General features: G+C 40.1%; 1 protein-coding gene across 7 annotated transcripts in view; it reads right to left on the reverse strand.

The window, feature by feature from the left end:
- The window catches only part of shroom3 (shroom family member 3), a 70,538-nt gene that overhangs the window by 22,299 nt on the left and 34,082 nt on the right, over positions 1-14,157 (reverse strand). The window contains exon 1 of one of the 7 annotated variants that reach the window (XM_067483546.1): positions 6,634-7,440. The exons of the other annotated variants lie outside the window; for them this stretch is intronic. Within the exon in view, the coding sequence (XP_067339647.1) occupies positions 6,634-6,794 (161 nt within the window). The 5' untranslated portion in view covers positions 6,795-7,440. Of the gene's footprint in view, positions 1-6,633; positions 7,441-14,157 lie in introns of those variants that run through there. 7 annotated transcript variants of the gene reach the window in all.

Raw genomic sequence — 14,157 nt, forward strand, 5'->3', positions numbered from 1 at the left:
GGGTTCAGTGTCTTGCCCAGGGACACTTTGACATATAGCTGGGACCGGGGATCGAATCAATGACCTTGTGGTCCGTGGACGCCTGCTTTACCAACTGTCAGACAATAAAGCATGAAAATCATTTAACCATGTGTAAAGTACAGACCCTTTTGCAGGCATTTAACCAAAAACCCATTAAAAAAAGCCCCGAAGGCTTAAAAGTCATTTTTGACTATTGTTACAGTATTACACAATATAATATGGAGATTCACACACCTTTGGTGACGGATGGCACCAGAGCCGAGGGTCACATTGACTGCATTTAGAGTACATGCTCTTAAGTAACTGGGTATTTAGAGAAATCAGCTTTCTATGATAATCAGGGAGCAATCTTTACATGTGCTTAAGAAACCTGCTGGAAATGGTGAATGATCTGCACTTATATAGCACTTTTCTACCTATTGGCACTTTACACTGCTTCTTATTCACCCATTCACACTCACAATCACACACACACACACACATTCATACACCGATGGGGGAGCTGCTATGCAGCTGGCCAATACTCACCGGGAGCAACTAAGTTGGGGTTCAGTGTCTTGCTCAAGGACACTTCGACATGTGACTGAAGGAGCCGGGGATTGAACCAACAACTGCGAGATTAGTGGACGACGCCACAGTCACCCCCATTTGTGTGTATACACAGCAGCAGAGTAACCTGATTTGTCCTCCACCTCGTATTTATTTTGGAAGCTTGGCTCGCAGATTTTAACCGTATAGTAACAGAATTGGTCTTTTGGGGATGTGTTCATGTTGCAGCAGAGTCACAGCACAGGGGGACAGAAAGGAAAAAAGGGGAAATACAAGAGGCTTCCCTAATCCTCTATGCCAGTTTCAGAATCCAGCTTTCCCGTTTAAATGACACTTAAGAAATCAGCTTTACCGAGAAAGTAACCTGGTCACTTAAGTCCACGCAACTGATGGCTGGATCATACTGGCTCACCTTCTCTACACAAGACTGCTTTGAAGACTGGGAGGTTCCTAGGAGTTTTAACGATATGAAGAGGGGTTGCTCTTTTTAAGACACAGGTAGTGTCTTTAATGTTCTTTCTAATATTTTACAGACTAAATACCTTAAAATTTGCCTTATAGTTTGTTTTGGGTCACATAAATACATTTAAAAAGAAAATAGTAATAAGAGTGACACTGTGAAGGACGCTTGGACACAGCATTTTAATACCTAGAGAGATGAAATCAAAAGTGCTAATTCTTTACAATGTGATATAACAGGTTCAGGAATTAGCTTCAGATAGTAATCTTTACACCAAGGTATGTTAATGTCCACTGACATGTTACTGAGAGTATTTAGCATTTTTAGCATAACACAAAAAATAATTGTAATGTAAAAATAAACACTTAAAATGTTAATCTTATTGAACGGGAATCTCCTTCGACTAAAACAATTAATTTATTATAACCATTTAATCTAATGGTACGATAAATTACATTCAATTTGTGATAACAAACTCTGAACCAGCTTAATCCTATCTGCTTGTCAAATGTGACATAACGAGCAACTTCCAGTTCCAGCTCATCAAAGAGGTCACTTTCTATAATGGATGTATAATAAAAAATCTCTATCTAAAGCCTTGTCAGTGGCAGATAGGAGGCTCAAATGTCTATTAAACTCACCGAACGTTAGAAAAAAAGTGGCGTCCTGTTCCAGAAATTTAGAAGAATCTCAAATAGCCTGGAAAGCCTAATTTAGCTACTTCAAAAATGTACAAAAAAGCTCCGTGATGCAAGAACATCATAGTATTCATCATTAATAGAAGAAAACAAGCACAAACCCCGGTTTCTGTTCAGCACTGTAGCCAGGTTGACTAAGAGCCACAGTTCTGTTGAGCCTAGTTTTCCCTTAACTCTGAGCTACAATGACTTCATGACTTTCTTTATGAATAAAATTGTAGCTATTAGAGAAAGAATTCACCAGATTCTCCACCCAGTAATTACAAATAGATCTTCACGTACAGCAGTGTTAGAATCATCGATAAGGCCCCACTCCCTGTTAGACTGCTTTTTACCCATAGATCTCTGTGAGCTAACATCAATTATTACCTCATCTAAACCAACAACCTGTCTGCTAGACCCTATTCCAACTAAGCTGCTCAAGGAAGCTTTACCCTTCATAGATACATTCATATTAGATATCATCAATCTATCTTTAGAAACAGGCTATGTACCACAGGCCTATAAGGTAGCTGTAATTAAACCACTACTTAAAAAACCCTGTCTTGACCCAGGTGTTTTAGCCAATTACAGACCAATATCTAATCTCCCCTTTATTTCTAAAATCCTTGAAAAAGTAGTTTAAAGTAATTATGTGACCACCTTCATAGGAATAATTTGTATGAAGACTTTCAGTCAGGATTTAGAGTTCACCATAGTACAGAAACAGCACTGGTAAAAGTCACCAACGATTTTCTCATGGCCTCAGATAATGGACTCATCTCTATACTTGTTCTGTTAGATCTTAGTGCTGCATTCGATACCATTGATCATAACATTTTATTACAGAGACTGGAACATGAAATTAGGATTAAAGGAACTGCACTAGGTTGGTTTAACTCTTATCTATCTGATAGATTTCAATTTGTTCATCTTAATGATGAATCCTCCATGCACACAAAGGTTAGCTATGGAGTTCCACAAGGCTCTGTGTTAGGACCAATACTTTTACTTTATATATGTCTCCTTTATGCAACATTATTAGAAAACACTCCATAAAATTCAAAATTTAAATCCACAATTTTTTACTTCTGAACTCAGAAAAAAATGAAGCCCAAAAATCTCAGAAATATAATGTCCAACCATATTGTTACTCTAGATTACATAGGTCTGGCCTCCAGTTATACTGCAAGGAACCATGGAGTTATTTCTGACCAGGATTTGTCCTTTACTTCACATATAAGACAAATCTCTAGAACAGCCTTCTTCCACCTACGGAACATTGCCAAAATTAGGAGCATCCTGTCTCAAAGTGATGCTGAAAAACTGGTCCATCCATTTGTTACTTCTAAGTTGGACTACTGTAATTCCCTACTTTCAGGATGCCCCAGTAACTCCCTAAAGAGCCTGCAATTAATCCAAAATGCAGATGAACCCTTTCTGCAGGTGTCCCCGGCTTTGAAGCTGTGTCTCTTCCAGTGTGCAGCTACTGGTCCTACCAACCGGCCCGATGTTTTGTTGTTGCTTTTGTTTCTCTTTTCTTTTCTTTCTTCACTTTCCACTCACCCCAACCGGTCAAGGCAGATGGCCGTCCACCCTGAGCCTGGTTCCTCTGGAGGTTTCTTCCGTTAAAGGGAGTTTTTCCTCTCAACTGTTGTCTAGGGCTTGCTCACAGGGGGATTGTTGGGTTCTTTCTATACATCTTTATAGTCTTGATTCAAGTGCTTTGAGATGACTTTGTTGTGAACTGGCGCTATATAAATAAAGTTGAATTGGATTGAATTAAATTAGTCATTAATTGATCTCTGATATCAGGATGAAAAGCAGATTGATTTGGCACATGTTTTATGCTGGATGCCCTTTCTGACACAATCCTCCCTAAATTACTGGGCTTGGGACCAGCACTGAGAATGCACTGGCTTGCGCAACCTCAGTGGTTGAAGTTGAGATATGGCCAAGGGGAGTCGGGCCTCTGTGGTCAATAGGAGAACACTCTACCTGTTAAACGTAAAGATGTAAGATGAGAGCCAATTTTCCCAGTGGCCTCTTGCAGTACTGCAATTAAAAATCCCCCTGGAACCTAAAAAAGCAAGTTTTTCATTTACTATGTCTGTAAAATTTAAATCAAATCAAATAACAGATTAGTCTGATTTTACAGTGGCATCTATTATAATTTTTTACTGCATGGATTTTTTAAGAATCAATCCAGTCCCCAGTAAACCTACTATTAATTTTCTGACTTCATCTTAATTTAAAGTCAATTGAGTGAGAGGCAGTACATAGATGGGGCTGAGGCTGAAACACTAGTAGATTAGTGCACACAGCATTAGTGCAGTGGCTCCCTGAAAATGCAACCAATTTGGATTTTAGTGACTGGTTGCCATGTTTGAGTCCTGTAACAACAAATCCCTCCTATGTGCAGTGAATGCCAATAATTAAATATTGATGACTGTTTAACAGGAAGTTGCACAGTGTCCAACACTCCCACCACAGTCATGGTTTTTACATCTTACCCCACCTTAGTCAGACAGAAGATTTCAATCAAAGAATCATAAGATATTTCAATCTGCTACAGGGAAGCAACCACTGAACAGAGCTTGTTATCAGAGCAGGGAAGCAGGAAACTGTTCATTTCAACATATTATCCCACTGTGTCCTCCCACTATAACAAAGTACACACACACACACACACACACACACACACACACCAAGACAGAACTGAATGGTCTCATTCCACAGAGATCTGACCTGCCTGTCTCTGCCTCTCCTTTTACTTTGAAACCAGAAAATAAAAGAACTAAACTTTTAACTTGAAAAACAAGACAAAACAAATTATAGGAATATATCTGCTCATCCTACTTATGCTGCACAAAAATGTGTTGAGTTCTAGGGATGTAGGGATATATTAGTTTATTTTTCTCAATAAGACCCCAAATGCAGCAAACATGGTCTCAAATTGACATCTGTTGAATGCTGTACAGTAACTTGCATCTTAACATTTCCAGTAAGACTCAATTAATGACTTGGGGTTTACAGTACTGCACAAACCAGATCATGTTAAAATCAGGTCTGTGCAGCGACCACACCATCTCTTTTTGAAGATGGTTCCAAATGGTCCTTGCAGTGCTGTAAAATGCACTGGGGACTGACCAGACGCCTCCTTGATGATACTGTGTGATAGAAAAGAATCTAATCATCAAAGTGCCTTAAATCATTGCACAGTTCTGCTTTTCCCTAATAATGGGTCACACGTGACCACTATTAGGTATCATATCAATAATGTTACAGTGGCTACAAATATAAAATAGAAATTTCAGCAGCAGCTTGTACCACTTGCCATTCTTCTACTGTCTTTGTAATTGCTCTCGATTGTGTTTTGTATATCTGAAGTGCTTTTGTGCATACCGATAATCCCTCTGACATCATCGTGATTATTTGTGAATGTGTTATCTAACCATGATAACGGAGACTAACATGGCAGTTAAATTAATCTTCCCTCATCCTCATCACATTTGACATATTCTGGTGCTCTGTATTTATCTTCAAAGATAAACAGGAAAAGATTTTTATCTGACTAAGTAGGAGACAGAGACATGAAAGCTCGTATCTCTGTGAAGCACAGAATCCTGGATAATGACAGGACATGACTGGAATACCTCAAGTTGTTATCATCACTGTGACACTCACACTGATATTACCTCTCTACACTAACTCTGGGAAGACGGGCTTCTATGTTTTTTTGGTATTAGTGATATAAAGTGGTAATAGTGTCGGCTACACTAATGCAAATACATAATAAAGTGTTTTTGTATGAATTTAGCTTAGCGCTCAAAATGCAACCTTAATGCCCAGATTGCCCACACAAGGGGGCAGGTGTCTGGTGAAACCGCACTCTTTTGGCGCCAAAATGGGGAATGCCATCTCATCTAATGTTATCAAAAGGGCTCCAAACAGTCAAAACCACTGCATTACAACAGGGATAGGTATAAAGACGACAGGGTTATGTTTAAGCACGAAATAAAGATGATTAAGGTTTAACTAAAATGCCCATTTCTGGGTCTAAACAATAGGTGACGGTGTTACATTTGCTACAGCTGCTTAATGTCACCCCAAGGCAATACAAAACATCTATATTATTCATTTTCCCCTGCACACTTCACAGATTTTAGCAAAAGTCAGACAAACAATATCAGGGGGATTTTAAAAAATTACATATATCATTTCCAAATCCTCAATGATTGTCTCAAATATCATGTTTAAGTCACCAAGGTTGCATCCAAGACATACATTTCATATTATACGTCCAATTCATGAATCTTATGTCCTAACTGTTATGTTAAAGACCGAGATGTCACTATGTCCAAATTCAATATCAAAGTTACACATTCTGCAAATTCAGTTTGCAGTATTGAATACACAAGTCTGACCCGGCATAAAAATGTCAAAGTTAAAATGATAAACTGGGCAAACCACCATTAACCTCCATTACTCCTTATCAGATTCAATCCAATAAATTGTAAATAGTTTTGCTTGAGTAACAGGAAGCATCTCAAATGTTTTTCCTAAGAAGAAATACTTTCTCAAAAAGATTACGTTTGCACACCCGAATGCACAGAACTTCTCTTTGCATTTAGTTAGAACTTAATCCTTACTAGCACAGGTTTTGCTATAGCTTCACAACTTATGACTGACTCTAAGATACTAAAATTGTAATTGAGTCAGATATGACATATTGTTTTCAGTAGTAAATACATGTAACTTTTTTTTTTTTTAACCATATTATCATGGACATTTTCAAGGAAACAGCCAAAGGTCTCTTTTTGTATAACTGCTTTCTCTACCCAAAAATTAACCTTAGTCTGACCTCTCTCCCCAAACAATATTCATATTTCTGATGGAAAATATTACACATGTGATCTGTTGTACCTGGAGGTGAACCTGAGGACTTTGGAGATGAGACCAGTCGCCAGACTGTTGACACTGGCCTCTGATGGTGACCGACACAACGCCCCATCCGACCGGCCTAGCTCCGCTTTCTTCTGCTTCTTCCGGAGCTTCCTGCGGTAGAACGCTTCCAACAGCTCCATGGCTCGATCCCAAGTCCACTTCAATTTACCTTGTTCTGTGGTCTGCTTTACTTTATTTTTCCAGCGCACACCCTTTACTGTTCGCTTCTAAGATTTGTTTGGGGTGTATCCTTCTAGAAAGCTCCAATAAAATATCTTTTCTAATAGCTACTGAACACTACTCTTCCATTACGCGCTTGCCCTTTTGCAAAACTTCCAAAACCACATACCTTCACATTTGCTCTAATGCATTCTGCCAAACCTTACCTGTTCACTTTGGAATTCCTTCAGGGTTGCTGTTACCTATTCTTTCTTAAGCTTTAATTCTTCCTCAACCTCCGTCCAACCAACACAAGTGAACACGATCACAGTAAGTCAAAGAAATGTCTGTAAAGCTGCTCTCCCCTGTCTGCTTCTTCCTCTTTCAAAACAGTGCAACCCAGACTGAAAAAACTGTTATTTCCCTTTATTTCCATCTACTCTACTTTCCTGTAAAATTCTATGGAAGACTCGGCTCTACTTATTCTGTATCTACTACCCTCTGATCTGTCCCTTTGCTCCAGCTCCAGCCTAGGGCTGGCACGTCAGATTGATTTGCTCTGCATTGGCTCCCAGCCCCAAGCTCGTTAAGCAAATGAAGCAATTAAGCATCATTATCCTGTCATACGATAAAAGCATGAAGTAAACATGCTTGGCCGACCTTGGTCTGGAATAGGAGCTGCTAATCTGGTGTGTGAGCGAGAAGCATCGAATGTCTAAGAAGACAGAGAGAGAGAGAGAAGGGAGTAAAGCAAGGAGGCAAGGTTGGGGATAGGAAAGGGGAATGAGTAGCAAGAAAGAGAGGGAGGATGGAGGGAGATAAGGATTGTTAGGGAGAAGATACTCAGGAATGAAGAAACTAAAAGACTGATTAAGAGGTGGTAGAAAAAAAAGAGGAAATAGAGAGAAAAAGGAAAGGGAGGATGAAATAAGTCCAAAGCATAAGAGCAAAGGGTATCCACATAACTTTCCTGTTAAACAGTTATGAAATAAAAACAACAACAATTACCTGGGGACGGGACAAGGCATAAAGGAAAAGCAATAAGGCAAAGGTGAGATAGGAAGAAAAGGAGCAACATGACAGTGAGGAAGAGGATAAAGGTGAAAAAGGAAAGGATTCAGAAATGAGCTTGAAGCAGTTTTTCTTCTTTTTTGTGGGGGTGGGGAATTGCAACAGAAATGGATTTTGTAGCTCTGAGGTGAAAGAAATCTTATGATGCAGCATGTGGGTCTGCATTACACAATGGACCCTCTCTTACTGACGGTTAGATTATTGGTGTTTGGACTGGAGTCCAAAGACAAGTGGTGAGACAAACCAACAAAGATTCAGAAGTATTGTATCTGGCTGTTTAATAAATTCAATTGAATTAAAGTACTGAAGGTAGTTATTTATAGTTAATTTTGTTATCAAAAACTATGATAAAAATATTTTAGCCACGCTAGCGACATGGATCTACAGAGGGCAATGTTAGCTGGTCTGTCAAAGCCTTTGGTCCAGACTGAATGTCTACAACTATTGGGTGGATTGGTGTGAAACTTTATGCAGATCATCAAAGACCCTCAAAGACATATTTCAATGGTCCCAGCAGTCTTATCTCTTAGCACCACCAGCAGGTCAAAACTTTCATTGAACACATGCAGTAACACTAACATAGCTCTCAGGCAAATATCAATATTTTATGATATACTTTCCTCCCCTTTGGCCCTCAAAGCACTTTACATTGCTTCCTTATTCACCCATTCACTCACACACCAATGGGGGAGATGCTATGCAGCTGGCCAACACTCACCGGGAGCAACTAAGTTGGGGTTCAGTGTCTTGCTCAAGGACACTTTGACATGTGACCGGAGGAGCCGGGGATTGAACCAACAACTGTGAGATTGGTGGACAACCGCTCTACCTTCCTGCGCCATAGTTGCCCTCATAAAATCAAAATCAAGCCAATCCGCTCCATCCAGCACCTCCCCAACAGGGCTCAGCTACAGACTCACCTACTGTCTGCTGTTGAATGTACAAAAGGCATCATCACACTCTGCACAGCCCTTGTTATTATTCAATATCAAATTGCAATAAATAAATGCAAAACTATTTTCTAAAATTACAAAACCTACTAATCAAGCCGGCATTCTTGAAACTGTCTGGTTGGTTAGAAGCCTGAGTCTGAATCAAAAACTTTTAGGAGCAAATACAGTACATCCGGAAAGTATTCACAGCATTTAACTTTTTCCACATTTTGTTATGTTAAAAAAATGTATCTAATTCATCTAATTCTCAAATTTCTACAAACAATACCCCATAATGACAACGTGAAAGAAGTTCGTTTGAAATCTTTGCTAATTTATTAAAAATTAAAAAAAAATTAAAAAAAAAATAAAAAGAAAGGTGGTTGTTGGTGGAATGTTTTAGACTTTATTTTAACCAAAAAATAGCACTGATCAGCACTAATCAATCAGCAAAATTTGAAGCCCCCTCATGGGGGCACAATCAGAAAGGATGGATTCCCATTTTTAACGCTTCATAAAGTTACCAAAAGGTTTAGGTCAGCATAAAATGAGAAATAAAATGACTGGTTTATATCAAATGAGAGATTATGGACACATAAAGACTGAACACCCTGCGATTAGCTCTACAGTGAAACACGATGTTAAAAAATGTAAATAGTAACAGTAAAAAATCCACATGTGGCGGTCAATACTGATATTGAGTTGGGAATGACTGCACGTTTATTCACTTTCCAAATTAGGCAACTGCATGACACATATCACTTGCCCAAACAGAGAATTTAGAATCGACCAATCAAGTCCAATCCTCGACCAATATTTTAAGACTGTGGTGGTCTATCAGTGGTCCATGGCCTAAGGTTGCACAAAGGCACTGGAAGTGGCCCTTGACCATGCAATAATTATTATTGTATGTATTGTATGTATTATTGTAAAATATTTTTAAAACTGATTTCCATAGTAATATTTGTTTGCAGATAATTTAGTAACTGCAAATAATCAACGTGTAGATAATAAAATTATGTGTATCCATTCTGTCTGCAGTAGCCTGTGATTTGCTTATGTCTCCATGCGCATACACAAAGCACGACATTTTGGACCAGCATCTAAACAAATATAGTTCTGGAAGAGAAAAAGGAAGAGTGACAGTTTAATTTTACATGTGTCTTGTTTGTTTAACTGGAGTAGAACCAGAAATGTAAAACAACAGACACTGTGGTTGTAGCAGCAGTTAGTAATGAGGCTGAGTTTAGTGATCTGATTTTATGCCTACGCAGCTACAGTCTTGTCCAAATTCTATTGTCAACATAATCCTTGAGAAGAGGATGGACTTGTTAGCTAAAGCGCTCCCCCAGATGACATCATCTGAACTCCTAATAATGAAAAAGTCCTCTGGGTGATGTCATCTGGAGGAGCTTTTCAGTTAAAAGAAGAGATATATATTTTAATATACAGAAGTCAGAGGGAAGTTTAAAAGCATTAGTTTACATTTACACCCTAAAATAAAGCCATAGAAAGCAGGTGAAAAATTGGTGAAGTCGTCCTTTAAATATAATATTTAATCTTCATTTGAATCAAAACTGTGGCACAAAAATAGAAACACCAATTGACACTTTTCATAAACCATAGTCTGACTCCAACCATTCTTACTGTCCTCTGTTTTGTGTGTGTACGTGTGTGTAGGGTGTGTGTGCGTGTGTGTAGGGTGTGTGTGCGTGTGTGTAGGGTGTGTCTCAAAGAGACCCTATCTGTTGCTCCAAGAAACTGATCTCCCCGGAAAACAAAATGACAGAGAGAGAGAGAGAGATGGTTAGCAATGTAGATCCAGAGGACACATTTCTGTGAATGTGTAAGGGAGTTTGCTAGGCTGGTGTGTCTGTGTGTATGTTTTTACAATCTTTTCGATGATATCATATTAGAAAAATGGTGATTCAACTAAGGAAACATCTGAGGAGGAAAAAGAAAAGGATAGGTAAAGAAAGGGAAAGGAAAGGAAAGGAAAGAAAAGCTAAGAAGGCAGTGAGGAGGGAGGGGAGGTGAAAAAAGGGGAAGAAGGGAAGCAAACTAAATCAAACAGGGTGGAAGGATGTAAAGAGAGGAGACGGAAACATGGAGGGAAAAGAAAACAAAACAGAGACATGTAGATTGGAAGTGGGAAGAGAGAAGGAGCAGGAAAGAAAATGAAAGGAGGAGAAAATGGAAAAGGAAAGGGAATGTTGGATAAAAGAGAAGGATATGAAAGAAGGAATCAGAGAAACCGATGAACACCCAGCCTCATGGGGCCCAGATGCCTCTCACCCCTCACCCCATCCTCTCTCCTCATCTCCTATCTGATACCCACACAGCTCGGGGGACTGTGGGAGACTGTTTATCAGACTCTATAGCCCAACGGTCAAGTACAGCCTGGGTTATTTCAGCAGCTCACCTGTAAACATCTTGATCATCACCTCTTTAAGTAGGACACATTATTAGCTGCATGCAGTAACCTCTTGGGGTGGGTCTCACTGTATATACCCTGGAGCTGTAAGATCTATAGTGCGGAGATGTTGAAGTCCTTTACATTTTGGAACAAAGTGAGCTGAGGACAGACTTTAGCCGATTTGATTATAATGGTATAAATATGCACAAATTACCACAACTATAGTCTCTAATCACACCAGTACCCTCCTGTGATCGTTACACACACATACTGACTCCAGCAACTGAGCTCCATATTAGGATGAAACTGGTTGTAGCACAGTGTCAGTATTTATAGACTCTCTTGTGTGTGTGTGTGTGTGTGTGTGTGTGTGTGTGTGTGTGTGTGTGTGTGTGTGTGTGTGTGTGTGTGTGTGTGTGTGTGTCTGAGAGAGAGAGAAAGAAAAAACTGAGGTGACAGTAGGTGACAGTAGTTCTGAAGGACAAAACTGCTGGATGTCCCGCAATAAATTTAATGTGTTCTATTTTGGTTTGTTCCTATTTTATGTCCTGTGGTTTTTGTGATTTTTATTGTTTTCATGTGAAGCACTTTGTGAGCTCCTCTCTTTGAAATGTGCTATATAAATAAATGTTACTTACTTAAATGTTGGCTATCAGTTGCTATCAGATGATGTGTGTTATAATTAGGTGACCTCTAGCGGCTGTGGTGAATGTGACATGAGCATTACTGCTCGTTAGCGTCAGAAAAGCAACAAAGTTGGGAAAGGGAGGAGGTCGAGGTGGGTGGGTGGGCCACAAAGCACAGAGGACGGTAAAAGCAGGAGACTGCTGTTCCGTTCCCATTTCAATCCAATAGTTAGTGTTGTTTTTTTAAGTACGTAGTCACCCAATCCATGAATCCTTAAACCCAACAACTTAATTAACGCTAAGATTATAATTGTAACCATGACAATGAAATTAGGATTTCATCAAACATTTTTCTGACCACAGTTCTTCCTCGATGATGATGGTTCACAGGCTTGGTTTAGCTTCCTTAACCCTATCCTTCCGGGTTTTAATAAACCATTTTTAGTTTAAGAGTAACAACTTTTCCACAACCATGTCTTTCCAATATATGTTTCCAACATGAATAATTAGAAAATGAGAAGAAATGAGAAGTTGCTCATACTTTTGTTGCCAGCTGATACATATTAATCACTGCAGTAATTCTCCAATTGAAGGCTCTTATTCATTTGCTTAGTTAAATCCCGCAGGTGACTTTTTTTGGACCAGGCAGTGAAGTTGTCCAGGAGTGTCCGGAATGTATTCCCAGTGCTAAACACATTTTGTTGTCTTCCAGCCTTATTCCAAAATTCTACAAACAATACCCCATTATTTGAAATCTTTGAAAATTTTAGAAAAAAAAAAATAAATCACATAAGTATTAACCGCCTTTGTTTAATACTTTGTTGAAGCACCTTTAGCACCAATTACAGCTTCAGGTCTTTTTAAGCATGATTCTACAAGCTTAGCACACCGTTTTTTGGGCAGGTTTTCCCATTTCTTCTTTATAGTTCCTTCTCAAGCTCCATTAGGCCATTGTCAGATCTCTCCAGAGATGTTTAAATGGGTTCAAGTGTGGGCTCTGGCTGGACCACTCAAAGACATTCACAGAGTTGTCCTGTAGTCACTCCTTTGTTATCATGGCTGTGTGCTTAGGGTCGTTGTCCTGTTGAACGATGAACCATCGCCTCGGTCTGCTACTGAAAAACTGCTGCTGCTGAAAAACAGCTCCACAGCACGATGCTGCCACCACCATGCTTCACTGTAGGGATGGTATTGGCCACGTGGGGAGCGGTGCCTGGTTTCCTCTAGACATGACACTTGGCATTCAGGCCAAAGAGTTCATCAGACCAGAGAATTTTGTTTCTCGTGGTCTTTCAGGCCGGCTGTCATTTGCCTTTTACTGAGGAGTGGTTTCCATCTGGCCACTCTACCATACAGGTGGAGTAGTGGAGTGCTGCAGAGATGGTTGTTCTTCTGGAAGATTCTCCTCTCTCCACAGAGAAATGCTGTAGATCTTTCAGAGTGACCATCAGGTTCTTGGTCACCTCCCTTCTCATTGATTGCTCGGTTTTGCTGGCCGGCCCGCTATAGGAAGAGTCTTGGTGGTTCCAAACTTCTTCCATTTACAGATGTTGGAGGCCACTGTGCTCATTGGGACCACAGAAGTTTTTCTGTACCCTTTCCCAGATCTGTGCCTCGACTACAATCGTGTCTCAGAGGTCTACAGACAATTCCTTGGACTTGGTGGCTTGGTTTGTGCTCTGACATGCACTGTTAACTGTGGGACTTATATAGACAGGTGTATACTTTTCCAAATCATGTCCAATCAACTACATTTTCCACAGGTGGACTCCAATCAAGTAGTAGAAACATCTCAAGGATGATCAGTGGAAACAGGATGCAACAGAGCTCAATTCTGAATGTGATGGAAAAGGCAGCCAACACTGTCACAGCAGCAGCTCCCCCATCTTCCTCTCGCCTCCTTTCCCCCACTCTCTGTCTGTTTTTATGTTTGTGTGTTCTCGTCTTTGTGTTTTTAGTGCACCTGGAACTGCACTGGCAGCAGCACCTGCACGTGATCCCTCACCTTGATGACAGCTGTTCATATACCGGTTTCCTGCACACTAAAAGTCACCAGATCGTCTCAGTAACCCCCATGGTATCAGAGAGCTCTTGCCATCTTACCTGAACTCACTGAACTATTCTTGTTTTGATCACTGTTTCTCCCCCTCTACAGAACCTTGGGTCCCCCTGCTTCGCCCAGTTTTCCTCTCCAGCTCCTTGTCCCCACAGTTACTTGCCCCCCGGGTTCTACCCACCCTCCTCCATTGCTCCCTCCTGCAGCAGGACTCCAAGCTCCTCCAGCCAGTCTCCTCAACGA

The sequence above is a fragment of the Channa argus genome, chromosome 18, assembly GCF_033026475.1.
Source record: "Channa argus isolate prfri chromosome 18, Channa argus male v1.0, whole genome shotgun sequence".
Taxonomy (NCBI): domain Eukaryota; kingdom Metazoa; phylum Chordata; class Actinopteri; order Anabantiformes; family Channidae; genus Channa; species Channa argus.